General features: G+C 42.8%; 1 protein-coding gene across 1 annotated transcript in view; it reads right to left on the minus strand.

Moving 5' to 3' along the window:
* The window catches only part of CCDC33 (coiled-coil domain containing 33), a 642,117-nt gene that overhangs the window by 144,788 nt on the left and 475,820 nt on the right, over nt 1–21,509 (minus strand). The window contains exon 14 of the mRNA XM_030187021.1: nt 8,176–8,348. Within this exon, the coding sequence (XP_030042881.1) occupies nt 8,176–8,348 (173 nt within the window). The remainder of the gene's footprint in view (nt 1–8,175; nt 8,349–21,509) is intronic.

Here is a 21,509-nt window from a genome sequence, read left to right on the forward strand (position 1 = left end):
GCCAGGAAATCCGGGGATCCATAAAAGATTATTTGGCCTTAAATGACAACGGGGAAGTCACAGAGGGGATCCTGTGGGATGCTATGAAGGCAGTTATAAGGGGTAAGCTTATACAAAAGGGGGCACAAAAGAAAAAGGAGAGGGAAGCCCATGAGTTAGAGGTTCGAAGGCAACTAGTTCGAATGGAAGCCTTACACCAAAGAGAGGGAGGAACATTACATTACAGGAGCTTAAAAAGTGGAGAGCCGCTTTACAACAGATACAGGTGAAGCGGATGGAGTTCCACAGAAGTTTAATGCAGCAGAAATTCTATGAGTTTAGTAATAAAGCGGGAAGTATGTTGGCCAGGGGGCTCAGGGAGAGAAGGATAAAAAATACCATTACAAAAATAAAAGGGCCAAAAGATACAATGTATCACCAGGATGAGAGATCAGAGAACAATTTGTGGAATACTATAAAAAATTGTATTCCTCAGAATCAGTAGCTCCTAGGGGAGACTCGAAACTTTTTACGAGATTTAGAATTGCAACGGGTCACGGCCAAGCAAAGATGGGAGCTGGAAGCCCCGATTTCTTTGAAGGAGGTTTTAGGAGTTATAAGATTACCGGGGGGGAAATCTCCTGGGCTAGATGGGTACACAGCTAAATTTTACAAAATTTTCCAACAAGAGCTGGGACCTTGTTAGTGCGGATAGGAAATGCCTGCTTTATGGAAAAAGGTTTACCTCCTAGTATGCAGAAGCGGGAATATCAATATTGTTAAAATCAGGGAGGGATCCGACGGTTTGTGGGTCTTACCGCCCGATATCGCTGTTAAACATTGATGTCAAAATCTTAGCCAAAATTATGGCAAATAGATTAAAACGATATTGCCATCCCTTATACATGAAGACCAGTCAGGCTTCATAGCACAACGTCAGGTGGCCGACAATATAAGGCGCACTTTAAATATTTCTTGGGGAGCACAGAGGCGAGGGGACTCGCTAACCCTCCTAACGGTCGACGCAGAGAAGGCATTCGACAGGGTGGAGTGGGACTATTTGTGGGAGGTTATGCTAGAGCAGGGAATGGGGAGGCCCTTTGTAGGTTGGGTGAAGGGGCTATATGCGGATCCGGTAGCACGTATTAAGGTTAATGGGGGGTGGTCGGATCAATTTAGTATTCGAAGGGGAACCAGGCAGGGTTGCCCCCTTTCCCCATTATTGTTTGCTTATCAATAGAGCCATTAGCCCAGCGGATCCGGTTGCTAAAGGATATTAAAGGGGTTAGGATAGGGGGTAGGGAGCAAAATGGCATTATTCGCTGATGACATTCTATTCTATGTGGGGTCCCCGCAGATGTCATTACCGGTTCTTGTAAGGGAACTTAACTCCTTTGGTAAGCTGTCAGGGTTCCGAGTGAATTTTGATAAATCGGAACTAATGGGATAACAGAAACGAGTCAAGAACTGGAGCAATTGGGGAGGACTTTCTCATTTCGTATAGTGGATACAGCTTTCGTTATTTGGGAATCCACATACCTCGAGACCTCAGTATTTTGTACCAGCTGAATTATGCACCACTCATTAGAGAAATAAGGAGGGATTTAAACAGATGGAGGACAGGTTGGCTGTCATGGTGGGGGAAAATAGCAGTTGTAAAGATGAACATTCTTCCCAGGTTGCTATTCCTATTTCAAACGCTACCAATTCCTATTCCAAAGGGGGAGCTATTAAAAATTCAAGCTGAGTTGGGGCAGTTTGTTTGGGGGGGACAAACAGCGAGTTATCTAGGCAGGTTATGTGGAGGGCCGTAGAACAAGGAGGGGGGGTATGCCAAATATAACTTGGTACTACTGGGCAGCCCAACTTAAACAGATTGGGTTGTGGAGTAAAGTGGATTATGTGACACGGTTGGAACAGATTTTTGTCAGGAGGGGAGGCTGGATGCACTGTTGTGGGGTTCCACTATAGAGACCAATACAAGCGTATGTCAGTAAATCCATTTATCATCATCTCACTTTATGGGGCACACTTAAACAGAAGCTAAGGGGTACACAGAACCGATCCTCATATGCTTGGATCACTCAAGAACCGGGGTTCCCAGGGGGTGGGGAGAATAAGGTATTCAAATCTTGGTTCCAAAAAGGATTGATTCGGTTTAGAGAATGTATGGATGGAGGAACCATTAAAAGCTTTGAAGTACTTCAAAAGGAGTATGATTTGCCAGACACAGATCTATATGCATATCTCCAAATTAAAAATTATTCTGAAAGAAAGGTGGTTAAAGGAAAGCCCAAAGGAAAGTGAAAAACTTGAAAACTTATGGGGGGAGATAGAGTGGGAGGGAAAGGGATTTCAAAATTGTATGACCATATTAGGGGTAGGGACTTCGTAAAATTAGCGTATATGAAAACCTGGGAGCGGGATCTTAATAAAGTACTTAGTGAGGCAGACTGGAAGAAGGTATGCCTTGAGGTGAAAAAAGCTTCTTATGTGTGTTACTCAAAGAAAACGCATATAAAATATTAAGTCGCTGGTACTATACGCCGGATAAAATAAAAGCTATGTACCCTCACTCATCGGATCTCTGCTGGCGGTGTGAGAGGGAGAAGGGCACATTCATTCACATATGGTGGGACTGCCCGGTGATAAGAGTCTATTGGGAGGAGGTAACGAACTCTTTAACTAAAGCGGTGGGGCAACTATTTCCGTGCAATCCTACCTGGTGTTTATTGGGTTTGGGGAATAAGGGAGGGAAGAAGTGGCAATGCCGTATTAAGAGAATGGGTCTGGCTGCGGCAAAATCTACTATAGCCTTGAAATGGAAACAGCAAAGGGCCCGGTGGGGCAGGATTGGATAGAGAGACTTAAAGTGGTGGTCACAATGGAGAAATTAACAGATAGGCGCAGAGGGCGATATCGCCCTACAGCAGAGGAATGGATACATTTGGATGGAGTAATGGGAAGAGATATGAATATGGACTGTAGAAAACTGAGGAGTGGGGAAGGGGGGGAGGTTGGGGGGAGGTAGGGGGGTGGGTAAAGGGAGGGGGAGGATACAAGGGGATTGATGTACGGGAGAAAATGCAAGGATGTAATGTGTTGTTTAAGTTGGATTGATGGATAGAATTGGAGTCTATGGACTCAAACTGTTGTTATTTTGGCTGTTTAATAAAAATCAAAAATTGGAAAAAAGAACATAAGAATGGCCATACTGGGTCAGACCAATGGTTCACCTAGCCTAGTATCCTGCTTCCTGTGGTGGCCAATCCAGATCACAAGTACCTGGAAGAAAACCAAATAGTAGCACCATTCCATGTTACCAATCCCAGGAGAAGTATCTAAATAGCAGACTATGGATTTTTTTCTCCAGGAACTTGTCCAAATCTTTTTTAAACCCAGATACGCTAACCGCTGTTAGCAACATCATCCGGCAACGAGTTCCATAGCTTAACTATTCTTTGAGTGAAAAAATATTTCCTCTTACTTGTTTTAAAGTATTTCCATGTAATTTCATTGAGTGTCCTCTGGTCTTTGTACTTTCTGAAAGAGTGAAAAATCGATTCACTTTTACTTGTTCTACAACACTCAGGATTTTGTAGACCTCAATCAAATCCCCACTTAGCCATCTCATTTCCAAGCTGAAAAAAGCCCTAACCTCTTTAGCCTTTCCTCATATGAGAGGAGATACATTCCCTTTATCATTTTGGGCACTCTTCTTTGAACCTTTTCTAATTCTTCTACATCTTTTTTGAGATACAGCGACCGGAATTAAATGCAATACTCAATTCATAGCCAGCATCTGACCTATATGTATGTGTGGCTCCTAACCTACATGGAGATACTCCAATTTTAGAAGAGACCTACATGTGTAGACCTGTTTTTTTCAAAATGATGGCCAGAATCTACATGCTGTCACTTCCATGTGAATTTTGGAGGATAGACAAACTTTCTAAAATGTGCCTCCACTCATATATCCAGCACCACCAATATATCTCACTGAAATTCGTTGTACATATCTGGAAAACAAGTTGTTTTTCCAGTTTACAAATTAATATAAAAAATGAAATGAATTTTGTTTTCAAATTTCACTATAGCACTAGAACAAATAACATAGAGTTATCCTGTTTACCCCCCCCCCCCCAAAAAAAAAAAACTCCATGTTTACCTATTGTTTCTCTCTCCTCCCTATGGAGGTAAAAAGTACACACTTGGTTTACCCACATTAAAACACATACAGAGTTTATTTATTTATTGCATTTGTATCCCACATTTCCCCACCTCTTTGCAGGCTCAATGTGGCTTACAATACATTATGAATAGTGGAAATAAGAAGAGAATAAACATTTGATAATACAGAAGGATTTGGGGTTACATGATAAAGTTAGAACAGGATAGTAATATAACAAGAAAGCATTATGAGATAATTCTGGATACATGTGGGGGAGTTCACATGTGTTGATCTTTGTGGTATGTCTTAGTAAAGAGATGGGTTTTCAGTAGTCTGCGGAAGTCGGTTAGTTCATAGGTCGTTCTCAGGTTGCGCGGCAGCGCATTCCAAAATTGTGTGCTCATATAGGAAATGGTTGATGCATGCATTAGTCTGTATTTTAGACCTTTACAGTTGGGGAAATGGAGATTAAGGAATGTGCGAGATGATTTTTTAGCATTCCTGGGTGGTAAGTCAATCAGGTCTGACATGTAGGCTGGGGCATCGCCATGAATGATTTTGTGAACTAGGGTACATTTTGAATGTGATGCGTTCTTTGAGTGGGAGCCAATGTAGTTTTTCTCGTAGGGGTGGGTTTAGCACTTTCATATTTGATTTTCCGAACATTAGTCTAGCTGCTGTATTCTGGGCTGTCTGGAGTTTTTTGAGCATTTGCTCTTTGCAGCCAGTGAAGAGTGCATTATAATAGTCTAGATGACTAAGTACCAGTGATTGTACCAGGTTACGGAAGACGGTCCTCGGGAAGAATGGTCTTATTCTTTTTAACTTCCACATTGAGTGGAACATCTTTTTGGTTGTGTTTTTCGCGTGGTTTTCAAGTGTTAGGTGTCGATCAATGGTAACTCCAATAATTTTAATGTGTCCGAAATTGGTAGATTCAGTTTTGGTGTGTTGATGGTGGTGAATTTGTTCATGCTGTGTTGAGAGGTGAGTATTAGGCATTGGGTTTTTTCTGCATTAAGTTTCAGCTGAAATGCATCTGCCCATGAATGCATGATTTGTAGACTTTGATTAATGTCGTTGGAGATTTCCTTTAAATCTTGTTTGAATGGGATGCAGATCGTTCGTCATCAGCGTATATGAATGGGTTGAGGTTTTAATTTGATAGTAGTTTGGTCAGTGGTATCATCATTAGGTTGAATAAGGTCGGTGAGGGGGGATCCCTGTGGAACTCCGCATTTGGGTGTCCAAGAGGCTGATGTAATCGAATTTGATGTCACTTGGTATAATCGTGTGGTTGAACCCCTTGAACAATTGAGCACGTTGCCTCCGATTCTGAAGTACTCGAGGATATGTAGTAGAATTCCATGATCAACCATGTCAAAGGCGCTAGACATGTCGAATTGCAGAAGTAGTATGTTCTTGCCGGTTGCAATTTTTGTTTAAATTTAGTCATGAGGGTGACTAGTACTGTTTCGGTGCTGTGGTTGGAACGGAATCCTGATTGGGAGTCGTGTAGTATTGAGAACTTGTTTAAATAGTTTGTGAGTTGTTTGGTCACCATCCCTTCCGTTATTTTGGTTATTAAGGGAATGGATGCTACTGGCCTATAGTTGGTTAGTTCACTGGCATTTTCTTTGCATCTTTGGGTATGGGGGTGAGTAGAATGTTTCCTTTCTCCTTTGGGAAGAATCCATTTTGTAGCATAAAGTTCAAGTGGTTCGTTAAGTCTTTATAAATTGTTGAGGGGCCGATGCCATAAGGTTATTTGGGCATATGTCTAATTTGCAGTGAGATTTGGCGAATCTTTTAAGCGTTTGGGAGATGAGATCTTCCGATAGTATCTCGAATTCAGTCCAAATTCTATCTGCTGGATATATTCCAGGGTCTGGGTCTAGACAGTCTAGTAGTGCAGCGTATTCGATGGGGCTGATGGGTATTTTAAGTCACAATTGTACGATTTTCTCCTTGAAGTACTTCGCAAGGTTGTCAGCTCCTGGTGTGTCTTTACTATTGTTTGTGACTGGTGTGGTGTCTAGTAGTTTATTCACGAGTTGGAAGAGTTTATGTGTGTCCTTGTAGTTTGGTCCGATTACAGTCTTGTAGTGCAATCTTTTGGTTTGTCTTATAGTATTTTATATTTTCTTTGAAGTTGTTTCCAGGCGTTGAGTGTGGAGTCGTCTTTCTTTTTATTCCTCGCTCGTTCTAATCTTCTAACTAGTGTTTTGAGTTTTTTCAGTTCATCATTGAACCATGGTATTGAGTTCTTTCTATGTGAGGTTCTGGTTTGAATTGGGGCAATATTGTCTAATGTTGATTTGCATCTGTTGTCCCATTCTAAGAGGAATTGGGTTGTTTCTGCTTTTATTGTCCATCCATTATGGTATATCTGAATGTAACCGGGTCTATTTTTCCTTTCATGGTGTAGGTATTTCGTATTTGTTTGTTAGGTGGGTTTTTTGTTCGCCACTGGAGGGAGATGTGTGCTTTATAGTGGTCTGACCACGGTGTCCATTTTGTATCTGTTAATATGAGGTTTAAGTCGTGGTCGAATTTATGTGAGATGATGTCTAATGTGTGTTCTTTGACATGGGTTGGTTGCGTGTTTGGTCCGTGAAGATCCCACAATTGTAGGAACTCTTTGCATTCATTCAGGAGAGTGAAAGTATGTGCAGAGATTTCACTTTCAGATCTGTGTGTGTACTTTGCACTTATTTCCATAAAGGTTCAAAGTTCACAGGTACTGCTAAGCACACCAGCTGCATTTACAAAAGGAAATTCTGCAAGGAGCCCTATGAGCAGTATTGAGAAGGCTGCACAATTTACTATATGTACTTTGTACCCGATTTTCACAGATTAGTTTCAAAAGTGTGTAGTCTGAGAGAAGTATTTTTTTTTGTCCATGAAAATTTTTATTGAGTCATGAAATACAGTAGTACAACTATCTTATCAAAAAAGTACAAAATATGCTTTCTACTTGCCTGTTGTGCCAGCAATAGAAAGGAAGGCTAAACTAGCATGCTCACTTTCAGGGCTGCCGGCTGGCACCGCTGGGCCGCCCCCCCCCCCAAGAATTGTCACTGCTGCTGCCACCGCTGTGGGACTGCCACCCCCAAAGATTGTCTCTGCCGCCACCCCTCACCCCCCCCCCCAAGGATTGTCACTGCTGCCGCCCCCCCACCTGCCACAACTGTAATACCTTGGCTGGCAGGGATCCCAAGGCCCCACCAGCAGAAGAGTCTTCCTCCAGCACTGCTCTTCTCTCTGCTGCATGGCCTGCCCCTGTGGCTGTTTTTTCTCTCAGGTCGCGCATGCTCGGTTTCAAAACCGAGCATGCACGGCCTGAGGGGAAAATCAGCCGCTGAAGGCAATGCAACAGACTGTGAAGAAGAGCAGCGCTGGAGGAATAGCTCTTCTGCTGGTAGGGCCCTCCTGCCAGCCTGCTATGTCTGCTCCTCCCGGTCCTACCCAGCCTCCTTGGAAGACCCGGGCCCGGGGAATTTTACCCCCCTGCTCCCCCCTCTGGGTGGCCCTGCTCACTTTTGAAAATGCCAGGTGGCATACTGCTCTACTCTCCCAACCTAAACACACCCGAAGAAGCTCCCCTTTCAGGGAAGTGATAAGTATGTGCACTGCAGAATCCTTCTCATACTTTTTAGCCACTTTTCCCAGGGTAAATGACTTTGATCATTTCCTTCTATATATCTACATCTATACCTATATCTATATATACAGCATATTGTCCTCTTCAAATGCTAGCAATATAAATTATGAAGTCAAGTCCAACTACAGTTAGGGGCCCAATTGGTTTGTCTTATATTTCCTGACAAACCAGCAAGCAAACCGATACACTTTCTGGAGCCATATGCCTGCAATACAGAACATCTGATTTCATTTTTGTTTTAGCTCCAAGAGGCATGAAATCTTGAAGTGTGAGAGTGTGTAAGCTTTAGTTGTATTGTTTGCTTGTTGGCCTACCATCCACAACAGGACCTGATCGTAGAGCACCATGAGAGGGTATGTACCTGCTTGGAAACTCAACATTAGTAAGCTCCAACTCAGCTGGTGGCCGCCCCTTTTTGGAAATAGCTTTCTCTTTTTTAGGAAGTGCATGCTTCTCCCGGTACAAAAGCTGATAATTAGGTAGGATCTCTGCAACAGCATCATGGGATGGAAGACTGATGTCCTCTTGTTCTAACTGCAAAATAAAAAGAAGAGCAAATCAAATAGCTCTTAAACTACTACTACTACTACTACTACTACTACTTAGCATTTCTATAGCGCTGCCAGGGTTACGCAGCGCTGTACAAGTTTCACATGGGGAAGGACAGTCCCTTCTCAGGAGAGCTTACAATCTAAAGGTTACAAACTATGTAGTCAGTGTAGGTAGCTTACAATCTAAAGGTTATAACTAAATAGCTTGCAATCTAGAGGTTACAAACTATGTAGTCAGTGTAGGTAACATGAATGGGGAAGGTGGTTAGGCGCCAAAGGCAAGGGAGAAGAGATGGGCTTTGAGTAAGGACTTGAAGATGGGCAGGGAGGGTGCATGGCGTATGGGCTCGGGAAGTCTGTTCCAGGCATAAGGTGATGCGAGGCAGAAGGGGCGGAGTCTGGAGTTAGCGGTGGTAGAGAAGGGTACAGATAGGAGTGATTTGTCCTGAGAGTGGAGGTTACGAGTGGGAACATACGGGGAGAGGAGGGCAGAGAGGTAGTGGGGGGCTGCAGATTGAGTGCACTATCCTTACATGTGGGAGAATTCCACACCACTGCACAGTTGGCACATAGGGAAGAGCAACTGAAATCATAGCTACATGATGTAAATTCCATATATGGAGTCACCACCCAGGAAAAGGATCTAGGTGTCATCACTGATGATACATTTAAATCTTATGCTCAGTGTGCAGCAGTAGCCAAGAAAGCAAACAGAATTTTAGGAATAAAATAAAAAATAAAACAGAGAATATTACAATGCCTTTGTATTGCTCCATGGTACCACTGCATCTCAAATACTGTGTGCGATTCAGGTCATCACATCTCTAAAAAGGTATAGCAGAATTAGAAAAGGTGCAAAAAATTGAAGAAATGTAAAACAAATTAGAGAAAATATTTAATCACTGAATGTATAATTAAGTTCTTGAATTCAGTGCCAGAAAATGCGGTAAAAGCATGGCAGAATTTAAAAAGGGTTTGGACAAATTCTTGAAAGAAAAGTCCATAAACCATTGTTATGGTGGAGTTGGGAAGAATCCACTGCTTATTCCTGGAATAAGCAGCATGGAATCTATTACTCTTTTGGCATCCTGCCAAGTACTTGGGATCTGGATTGATCACAGTTGGAAAAGAGGATACTGGGCTTAATGAACCTTTGGTCTATCCCATTATGGTGATGCTTATATTATATACTTATGTAGAGTTTCCCATCCCTGCAGAATATGAAGTGTAAAAATCCCAGGGCTTTTTCTGAGATGGTACTTGGGGGTACTGAGTACTGGCACCTTTTCCATTGTCTGCTAAAATTGACCCATGGACCCCAAGTTTTAATGATAGAGCTCAGGCTCTACACACCAATTCTGTCTTGTCATAGATTATATGACTGGTTGCAGGGGGCCTGACTATTATGGGGTGGGTCCCTCAGAGATCACTCCACTCCTGAAGGGTGGCCTAGTATTTGAGTACTGGCACCTTTTTTGCTAGAAAAAACACACTGAAAAATCCTTTCAGGACCCTCACTAGTCCAATGCACTGCTGAATTCAGGACCATACCAACTTGTGAAGAGGAGGTGTGGTATGGATTTTGTTGGTAAATCTGCTGATGGAAGCAACTGCGTGCTTAAGGTTCAGCCTCAGGTCTAATTAGTTTGTGTCCAGTGTGAAGCTTTTATTGAGTTTTAAGTTGGTGTCTTGCATAAAGTTAATGTAAAAAGTAGTGGTTTTGATCCATTCCTTTCTGCCTGTTTGTATTTATATTTATTGTATTGCCAAACTACTCTTTTGCTACAACAACAAAGTAGTGTACAATTAAAAATAATTATAGGTAGAAACACCAGTTAAAATAGGAAAGGGACAGAATAAGGAGAAAACCAGAAGATGAAAGCTGAGATAAGGAACTTCTGAGTGCTCCCCTTCCCCTGGGCTGCCTGAATGAAAGACTCTGAAAATAAATACTAAGGACGTGAGTTTTCAAGGTGCCCTTAAATTTCTTCTATGAGGCCTCTTTACAAAGTATTGATGTAGTGAGTTCCACAAGGATGGCATTAAGAAAAAATATACTCTGGCAAAAAGCTACCACTACCTTTTCCACTTCAAATCTATCTCTTCAAAAACTCTATGATAACCACAAGAACTATAGATTCCCTCTCAACATTGCACAACACTATTGAAAGTCCCACCAAAAAGTAAATTGTAAGCCTCTTTGAACCAAACTTGTTTTGGATAATGGTGGGAGTACAAGAATGCACAAATAAATAAATAAAATACATAAATAACCAATAAATTGCCTATCCACATAACATTATTTATTTATTTATTTATTGCATTTGTATCCTGAATGTGGATGAGTAAGAAGGAAGGCCCCTATGTATGCTTTGTGTGTCGGTAAACACACTTTGAAATGTGACCTATAGGACAATGGCAACCAATAATGCTGATACAGGGAGGAGGATACATGGCTACATGTTGAAATAAACAAATTGCTGTATTGTTGCACTTCAATCATCTGAATGCATCAACTTTCAAGAAAACTATGGTGGGAATCCACTTGTGTTTAGATGAAAACATCAGGTACAATTTTAGGGGGACGGATAAGTCTGAGGACATAAAAAGATGGACTGTGTTATTTTGAAAATATGGTCCTCAAAGTTCAATTTCATATAAAAAAGAATGCCTAGGTGGAGAAGAGTGTCAGTAAGAACAACTAGTGCTCTGGCAAGATGAGACAAAAGTAAAGACAGCAAGAGTTACTCACCTGTAGCAGGTGTTCTCTGAGGGCAGTAGGCCCAGTATTCTCACATGGGGGTGAAGTCAACCGAAGCAGCCCGGTGTGGATGCTATCTAGAGTGCATAGCTTTAGGAAAGTTCTGGCAGCGTCTCACCAAGCATGCACAGATGCCTTCCCACCCAACACGCAAGCGCGGGTACCTCAGTCTGATGCTATAGCTGAAGAAGACAATTCTAAGGGGAGATTGAGGGGTATGTAAGAATACCCAGCCTTGCTGTCCTCAGAGAACATCCTGCCACAGGTGAGTAATTTTGCTTTCTCCAAAGACAAGCAGGTCCATTCTTACATGTGGGAATCCCCTGCTACCAGGCTCACCAAAAACAACAAGGTTAGGACAATAGAGACTCGAAAGTCAATTAATCTGAAAATACAGCAACTAGTTTGAAGGTGTAGCTTAGAAACAAACAAAATTGGACATAGGGTGGGGGGGTGGGGGGGGGGGGTGGGGGGGGGGGGGGGGGGGGGGGGGGGGAGGAGTTGGATTCCTAGACATCAAGCAAATTCTGCAGGACTGTCTGACCCAACTGGCTGTTAGATTTGCAGGGTTTAAAAAAGGTTTGGATGGCTTCAACATTTCTTCAACAAGGCCTACAATGGAATCCCATAGCTAATCACAACACCTCACCACTTCACCCTATTCCGATATTTATCTTTCTATAACATTGCTTAGACCTTTTCTTTCTTCATCCAGAATCTTCCTGTAACACCAATTGTACTCATCTCCTGGAATGGCGATGCCATAACAGGTGCTTGTAAGCCACATTGAGCCTGCAAATAGGTGGGAAAATGTGGGGTACAAATGCAATAAATAAAATAAAATAAAATGGACTTGGGGAAATTCCACTGCTTATTTCTGGGATAATAAAGGTTCCTGGACGCTCCTCAATACACACACAGATAAGTGACATGGAGGCATATTTTCAAAGCACTTAGCCTCCCAAAGTTCCATAGAAACCTATGGAACTTAGCCTCCCAAAGTGCTTTGAAAATATGCCTCTAAGTCTCGCGCAGTTGCTGAATGCCAGAGTTTTCACATGATACTGCACAAATAGTGGTGGTGTAAACTGATGCCTTCCTACTGTTTTTAAGTGTGTGCCCCAAGCACTTTTCATATTAATATTTTTTGCATATAAAACACTTATAAAAATTGGATGGTGGGGGTCGTCAATGATTAAAGACTGTCATGGCTGGTAGATACGAGTATTCTTTTGCACATACAGCCAAATGTGACTATATGAGACGTCCCTGATATTCAATTAGAATAGTACTTGGTGGCACTCACTTTTCTACTTTCTATTTTTGAATATTATAGCTGTGTTCTTTTGGATAAAATATTTTGTACTTTTTTGAGATCTTGCCAGGTATTTGTAACCTGGATTAGCCACTGTTGGAAACGGGATGCTGGGCTTGATGGACCTTTGGTTTGCCCCAGTATGGCAATACTAACATACTGACACCATCCAGTCCCTCTCTCAGCAACCTCCAGCAGCATACTCATTGACTACGGGGTTCTCAAGGGGGTCAAAACACAGACCCTTCTACTCTCAAAGGCATAGGTTTCCACCATCTTCAAACATTGTAACCACTAACCACTGGGTTCTTCAAATAGTCTGGTGCTGTAAAGGCTTTCAGAATTCAGCTCCTGAACCAAATTGAGGTCAGTGACCTCCTCCATCTTGTCCCCAAACAGGTTGTTTCATTGGCAGGGAACATCCACCAACCTCTCTTGAACCACTGGTTCCAGGTCAAAGACACACAGTCATGCATTCCCACACCCATGACAGAGTCTGGATACAATGTCAAAAGTATCATAGGTGCCTCTGTCCAGATACATCCTGTACTCCAGCTGTTTTTGGCCAACTGGTGAAGCTCTGTGGCCTGATCCTGTGGGAGAAAGTCCATGAGAATAAGCATACTGCAAGCCACAAGTAGATGCTCATGTAGATCTGATAGGTCTGGATGCAGGCAATAAGCATCGAGGCCTGATAAAGCTTTCTCCCAAACCAATTCAGAGTCCAAGCCTCTCTACTTGGGGGTGCCAAGGCATGAGTCCTGGATCTTCTGGCTCACTTGACAGCAGATTTCACCACCAGAGAGTGGTGTGATAATTGCACCCTTTTGAATCCGAGAGACTTTTGGATATGATACTGAGTATCCACCTTCTTCGGTACAACTTGCACTGAGAGGGGAGATTCCCAGTTCCTCAGCAGCACGTCTTCAGGATAGGGTATAATGGAATCATGATCCCCTTCCTGGGAGGAGATTCACAGTCCAAGACTGATAGCATCTCAGCCCTGGGCTCCTCCTCTCTTTCCAACTTAAATGGGATGGCCAAAGACATCTCCTTCACAAAACCAGTGAAACAGACTCTCAGGCAGAGGTTTATACCTTTCCTGTGGTAAGGAGGGGTCAGAAGGGATAACATAAGACTACTCCTCCAAGACGTAATGTGGATCCTCAAATGAATGGTCCTGTTCAGACTCCTCTAGAGTGAGTCTGTGCCTGCCTCAGGTCAGTGGTACCATGCCCACACCTCGGAGGGTGCCGAGATACAGCCCTACCCTCCGACTCTGGGAAGCTTCCTCTCCCACTGTCAAGGGTGGTACTGCATGGGTCAATGTTGACACCCGTTGAGGTACTGGCATCGAAGAGTGCTCCACAGGCAGAGCCTGGGCCTCAGGAAAAAGTTGAGGCTGAGCTTTAGCTGGAGCAAGCACCCTCAATGCCTGAGCGGGGTGCAGCTGGAACATCTGCGCCAGCTCCTACCTGAGCATGTCTTGGTACCATTCATCAAGAAGAGGCACTGGCAAAGGCTAGGGAGTTGGTTCAGAGAAGGCCTGGAGAGGAATCGGTGTCATACCAGAAGCAGAAGCCTGACTGCCTGCAGACTGGTGCACTGGCATCTCCACTAAAGAGGGGGAGCGATCCTCTTGTTACCGATGCTTCTCAGGGACTGATGCCTCTGATCCCCTGGTGCTCTTGGCGCTGTGCTTAGATGAGGGCCAATGATGATGATTCCTCTCAAAGCGAGGCATCATGGTCCCTCAATCCCAAAGAGGATGACATCGAACCCGTACATGTCCTTGGTGGCGGGTCAAATGCTGAATGGTCCCAGGGTCTGCCATCTACGACCAACGTTGAGGGAGGTGAAGACCTCCTCAATGTGGTGCACTCCCAGTGGTAGAGGTAGTCTGGGCAGCCACTGAGGTCAATACTTCTGGTGGCAATATCGATGGACTGACTTTCAAGGAGCCAAAACGTTTCTCCTGCTGGACCCAATGCACTTTCTGTGTCCTCAACTGCATTTTTAAACAGAGACAACAAGAATCAGTCTGGTGGTTAGATCCTAGGCACCCAATGCACCAATTGTGTGAATCTGTGACAGAGATCACCCGATTACATTAGGCACACCTTTTGAAGCCTCTGGGTGTCTTCTTAGATACTGAGAAAAGAATAGCAACCAAATTAAACTCCTCAATTTTAAAGGTCAGAAAAAAAAGGCTAGACCCAAATTGAGGCTGGTGTTCAGGCCTAATGAGGGACTTGAAAGACCAAAAAAACTAAAAAAAAAAAAAAGAAGGAAGGCAATAAAAAGGGAAATACGCACTCTCCCACCTCCACAGGAAAGTAGAGATGGAGGTACCCATACTCGCATGTCAGGCAGGAAGGCACTTGCACATATGAGGTGGGACGCTGCCAGAACTTTCCTAATGCTATGCACACTTAGCAGCGTCCGCACCGAGCTCTGTCAGATGACGTCACGCACATGTGAGAATACACTGGTCCTGCTTGTCCTCAGAGAATAAAACACTTTCCTTGTAAGCCAGATCGCTGATTTAGAAGAATTCACTTTAAAGTGATGGCAGTTAGCCAACCCCTCCAAAAATGTTGAAAAGTAATGGTGGCAGTATCAAATCCTATGCTGCCCAATATATCAACTATTCTGAGGGGTGGAGAGGATGTTTGGACTGGTAGACTGATGTACTGGCCTTGGAAGAATGAAGTAAATCAATCAAGGACCCGACCACCAGGCCAATATATCAGCTAACTGATGAAGAAAAAACAAATGATCTACACCATGAAAAGTGGCAGAAAGATCTAATGATACCACAAGTGCTATGTGTCCAGGATCCAGATAGCTGTAGAGTTCACTCACAAATGCTGCTATTGCAGTTTCTGTATTATAACCAGGCCAAAAACAAGACTGCTGAGGATGCAATATACATTTATCTACAAAGTCACTCAGTTGTGTAAGAACTATTTTCTCAATAAGCATTGACAGAAATGGCCTATAACTGGATGAGGAACACACTCAATGTTGTTTTCTTGAGGATAGGTCTGACAACGGGCTGTTGCATAAAACTAGGAACACAGTCAAGAAACAGAGACTGAGACATGTCTTAACCTAATAGGCTTCATAGGGGATCCAACAAACGAGTTGTTGGACACAAGGAATCCAAGGTCTTCCCAAGCTGTTGAAGGAGTGACTCTCAAGGCTTGAATCACAAGCTAAAGGACTGAGAAACAGCAACCTGTAGCTTAACTACAGGAGAAGGTATTGCTGGGAAAAGTTTCTTTGTTATGGGAGAATGCCAGAAAAGAGAGACTATGAAGTTTTGTGTAGAAGCCAGAAGGGAATATGTTTACCCAGCTCCTGGGAAACGCAGCATACCATCCAAAAAGACTGTCAGTTTATGCAGAAGGCAAAAGGTTTGTCCTATAACCGGGATACCCCTGCTTTACAAAAGGTTGGTATTTATTATAAATCACAGACACACATAAAGGAGATGTGAGATGTTTCATCTACAGTGTTTATCCAATGCTGTGCAACCTCAGGACAGAAAGACAACCTCAAAAGTTTTCAGTAATGTTAGCTGGAGAACCCTGTATCTGTTTCCAAGTGTTTGTGGTGAAGAGAGAAATCTGCATTTTGGCCTTTAAGGGATTTCCTTTTCCCCTAGAAAGAACCTACTCCCTTGGAGATGAGTATGCATGTGCTGTGTGAAGAAAGGGAGAGGACCAGGATAAAATATATATTGTGTGAGGCCCTGAAGTATGAAACTGCTTATGAATTCAATTCAATTCAGGTCTTATATACTACTAATATCCTTTGTTTAGGGTTCAGTGCGGTTTACATCATAAGTGGGACAAAAGTTGAGTACAATATTATAGGTAGGACATTGGGTGAATACAATCTTGTTGGTCAGATATAATGTTATATAACACTAGAGGGTGCGAGAGTGGTAGCCAAGGGATCCCTCCCCCACGGAAGTATTTGCACAGTATCTATTAGAAAACCCCAGCTGGGCTTTGATATGGTGAGCTGGTAGGAGACAAATCAAGGACAGTGGCTACAGCATCTATTCATACTAGAGGAAGGAGATGCCAGTGGCAGTGACATCATCAACCCCCAGGAACAGGAAGAAAAAGTCAGCATCATAAGCATATAGGGGACAAGAAAATGATCAGCCACAGGATGCAAGTGAAACAGCTGCTAAAGAGAAACTGATTGTGAATGAGAGAGAAAGATGGAGAAAGGTAGAGGTAACTACTCCTATATCTGGGAAAAGTAAGGAACTTTTTTTTTTTAGGGGGGGGGGGGTGGAGGGGAGGTTCTCTCTGCTTGTTGTCTATTCTATATACCAGAGCACTATTTATACTTTGCAGAAGACGACTTTGCTGTGATTGTGTTTCTTTTCTGATGGCTCTCAGTTGTTTCTAAGTGGCTCTGTGCATAGGCTGTAGACACGATGATTGCAGTGGTTTTTTTGTACAATAAAAATTAAAGTTTTTTTTTGTAAAGCTACTCCTGGGAGAATTCTGCAACAAAAATAAAAAATTCTATCAATGTAATTTAAAATTACTCATTGCTCAAAGATTGTGATTATAGATGCAATAGAAATGTTCCCTTCATCACATCATCATACTAACAGCAGAAAAGATTCAACAGGTCAACTGTCTGCCTAGACTACACATTTGTTTCTATTTATGCCACTCATGCTAAGGATATAGACCAGTGGTCCGCTGCACAAGCTTGCTTGTCCACAATAGCACTTGTTAATTATGCAACATCATATATTTAGCATACATTTTAACACCTCACATATTCTTGAAAGGCCTTGAACTGTGCGGTAATGAAGATGCAAACAGAGAAGAAATACAATTGCTTTGACAGTTTTAAGTTGTTTTAATCCATAATCTTTTTTGTAGATGAAGAAATAAAGGAGTTTTTGAATTTTTTGGTAAACTGGAGCAAGTGGTTTCCAAAACTGCCCTATTGACAAGATAATCACAATGAGATAAATGTACATATATTGGTCTCCAATGTGTATAACTCTCATGCATATTCATTGTGGATATCCCCAAAAAAACAAAACCCCAGTTTGGGCTTTTTTGTGGTTCTGAAGTAGTCGCCTTATTTTATATACTCATGTGATTGTTGCAGTATCTACTAGAGATGGACTTTTTAAATATGAAATTGAGATCAATGCTCTCTTAAGCCGTTATACTGATATTTGTTGACTCCTGATGCAGGCAGTTTAGTGCTGAAACGCAGATGTGCGTTGAGTCATTTTAAAGCTTTGGCAAATAAAGGACTTTTTGTTAACCCTTGTGTTGGAATCTAATTGGTCCTCCCCCTGTTCCCACTTTTTTTGCCTATATCTTGGCACCAATTTATGTAATTGCCACTACAATACACACTCTGGACAAGATTCATTCTGGAACAAAAATAGCCTGAAAATTAAACAATATAACAATTTTTTGCCTGTGTATCCCTACCACATTACATTATAAAATAAATGTTCATATATTCCGCAATTACCACCAGGTTCAATAGTCAAGAAAGTCATATTACACAGTAACATTCATCATCTCAACTCCAAATATTTTTTAAAATAGAAAAGATTTCAGAGCTTTCCAAAATACCGAGTAGTTTGCTAGAATCCTAACTTGAACAGGTAGTGACAGGGCCACCGAGAGGGGGGAGGCAGGGGGGACAACGTTTCCCGGACCTGGGCCTCTAAGGAGGGCCCGGCGCCGGGGTCTCTCTCCTCCTGCTCCCAGGCCGCCAGTGCTGCAGTCCCCAGTCTCCACCTGCCTGCCCTCGGCTCCGTCGGCAGCCCCCTTCTGTCTGCCACCAGGCCCCCTGCATTTGGAAAAGGGAGAGTCTGTAGTTGGCAGTGCAGTGCCTCGCATCTGTTTGTGAGCGGCGGATCGCCTCGGGCCTTCCCTCACTGTGTCCCGCCCTCATCTGATGTAACTTCCTGTTTCCGCGAGGGCAGGGCACAGTGAGGGAAGGCCTGAAGGGAGGCTATCTGCCCCTTTCACACAGAGGTGAGGCGCTGCTTGCTGGCGCTGCGTGGCTGCCGATTTGAATGCAGGGGGCCCGATGGCGGACGGAGGGGGGCTGTCGACGGGGCTGGGGGTGTGGAGACTGGGGACTGCGGCGCCGGCAGCCTGGGAGCAGGAGAGGGAGGTGACAGTGGTAGCGATTGGGGGGGGGGGCGGCCCCGGCTCAGTCTCTCAGGGGCCCTGGGTAGTGAATTCCAAGCAGCAGATGCTTGAAAAGGAAAACCTGATGAAAACGCTCTCTCCCTTTTCTCACTTCCCCCGCTCCCTAGCTTTCCCTCTTGACTGTTATTGGAAGGCTTATGTTTTACTTATATATTCTGACATTGTTATATTTTATGCATATTGTCCTGACTTGAGGAAGAAGATTCTGGCCTTTGAAATGTATTTAGCCCAATAAGTATCATCACATTTTCCTTTGCTTTTCTTTCCTTTGTTTTATTTCTATTTATTACTTTATGAATATTACAGCAAGATTTAAATCAACATCTAGTGAAATGATAGCATGCTTTTAAACAGCAGCCTGATAATCCAGGAACCAGAGTTGATTTTGGACAGGTCACACCAGGTTGCTGCTGGTACCTTTTTCATCTATGGTAAATTGCATTCTTTTCTCCACTATAGCTGGAGTGCAAGATGGAGGGCGACTGCTTGCTATGACCCATTTAGTCAATCACTACTTCTAGGAAAGATTCTTAATAAGTGAGTTTTACTAAGTACCATCCATACCTTCTATGGTATGTAGAAGCAAGCCTGAGGGCAAGTGCAAAATAACAGAATTGCAATTAGGCCAGACCCTGTGTGTTAAGAACTTGCATTATTAAGGGTATGACTGCTGATCTCAGCATTCTGTCTAGGCCTTTGTACATAATTTGCCCTCTATATTATAGAAACCTGGTTAATCGGTAATCAAGAGAACTGGGAACAGAGGCAGATTGAATTATTTATGATGAATAACAGGACACAATGAGAATAAATTCTGTTTGCCTTGACAAGAGGTTATAGAATACATAATAAATCACCACTTTTTGATTTATATTTCTTTCCTAAGATGTTTTATACATATTTATATTTATAATAAATAAACATAAATATTAGCATTTAATAGAACCAATATGTTCAGATCAGATCTTGTTATAGATCATTGTATATTTGCAGAACAACAGATATTATTGACTGAAGGGTCCTTTTACTAAGGTGCACTAATGGATTTAGCGTGCATTAAATGCTGTACAGCCCATTGTATATCTATGGGTTGCATGGCACTTAATGTACACTAATTTATTAGCGCACACTAAATCCGTTAAGACCCCTACATTACTAAAGCTATTTTTACAGCAGTTAAATCCATCTTTTTCAGCGCAGTGTACTTTGGTAACTGTATGGTTTCTGCACATAGTACTACAACTAGTTTACTGAGACATTGGGGTTAGAACTTTTACCTCTGGCTGTAAGCCAGGGCTTGTACTACTGAGCTAATGGAACTGATTCACTTGCTGCACTAGTAGCAAATCCCAAACTATATAGTCCCTTAGTCACAATAAGACAGAAACTTCTATATTAGGCTGCATAAAACTGAAGAGAAGTTGAACAGGATTACAGTTGTAATATTCACTTGTGTTACTAATGCCATTAAAGAATTAGCCTGTTCTTGTTCCATCTACAAATACTTACTATTGATGAGTACGGTCTATAATACACAGCCATCAGCAAGCTTATGAAGCAACCCTAGACCACAGCCTTTCTCCATTCCCCGGTAGGGCCTCCTGTACTTCAGCCCAAGTGCTGTGAAAGTACATTTCCCCCTTCCTGTCCTCCCTGCTGATTCATTTGCCAATTAGTTGCCAGGTACCTCTGAGATTAAACAGCAACACCAAAAAAACTGAGCAAACTTCAGGGTTGGGTGGAAGACAAAAGGTAGGTCTTCTGAGGCAGGGCTCCTCTCTGTTGTAATGAATCATCAAGATTTAGACATGGGCTCAAAAACTTAAGACTCAGACATGGGCTCAAAAACTTAAGACTCAGACATGGGCTCAAAAACTTACCGGGGTGTTTGTAGCTAGCATAAGAGAGAGATTAGGAAGTTCCTCTTCACTAGATTTCAGTAACAAGGTGATGTTTCTCATTCCAATAGAATAGCACATGCCCCTTTTACGGTGCCTTTCTATAACTAGGCTGTTGCTACAACATAAAAGGCCTTGCATAGCAACAGGGCAGAGCAGCGGCAGGCTGACAACTCAAAGCATTAAAGAACTGAGGGAGACAACTAACTGCTTTATATACCCAAGATTAAGGTCTCTTGGTTTTCTAAAAAATACAAAACTTGCTAAACTACAGTATTCCCTCTAGTGAGACTTATTCATTGGAAGACTGATTATGCTGGCTGCATGATTTTTGTTGCTGTAGACAAAAGTAATTGAAACCAGCAGCACCTTGCCTTCCTACTCTGCCATGTTTCTTTTACAAATAGGATGTCTGCAGAAGGAGGAAGGTCGGGGGGGGGGGGGGGGGGGGGGCTGCAGGGACTCCGTGACAGGTGTTTTGCCCTTTCTCTGGGTGTGATTGACATGCAGGTTAAACCAGAGCATAGGACATCACTATGAGAAGATGCAGAACTCTTTTGACTCGTAACCACTTGTAACCACTCGCCTCCACCTACCCTCCTCTCTTCCTTCCCGTTCACACTAATTGATTTGATTTGCTTACTTTATTTATTTTTTGTCTATTAGATTGTAAGCTCTTTGAGCAGGGACTGTCTTTCTTCTATGTTTGTGCAGCGCTGCGTACGCCTTGTAGCGCAATAGAAATGCTAAATAGTAGTAGTAGTAACTCTTGACCCCAAATCTTCATTAATGCAATAATCAAACAAGGGAATATAATTTACAGTTCAGACGTGCTGGACAAGAGTTTTTGCCTTACAAACTCAACTTCAAAATCAACTTCAGCAGGAAAGGAGCCTTGATGCATGCCCCCGCCCTTACCCCCTCCCTGTCCTTGCATAACTGATGG

Source organism: Microcaecilia unicolor, chromosome 1 (genome assembly GCF_901765095.1).
Source record: "Microcaecilia unicolor chromosome 1, aMicUni1.1, whole genome shotgun sequence".
Taxonomy (NCBI): domain Eukaryota; kingdom Metazoa; phylum Chordata; class Amphibia; order Gymnophiona; family Siphonopidae; genus Microcaecilia; species Microcaecilia unicolor.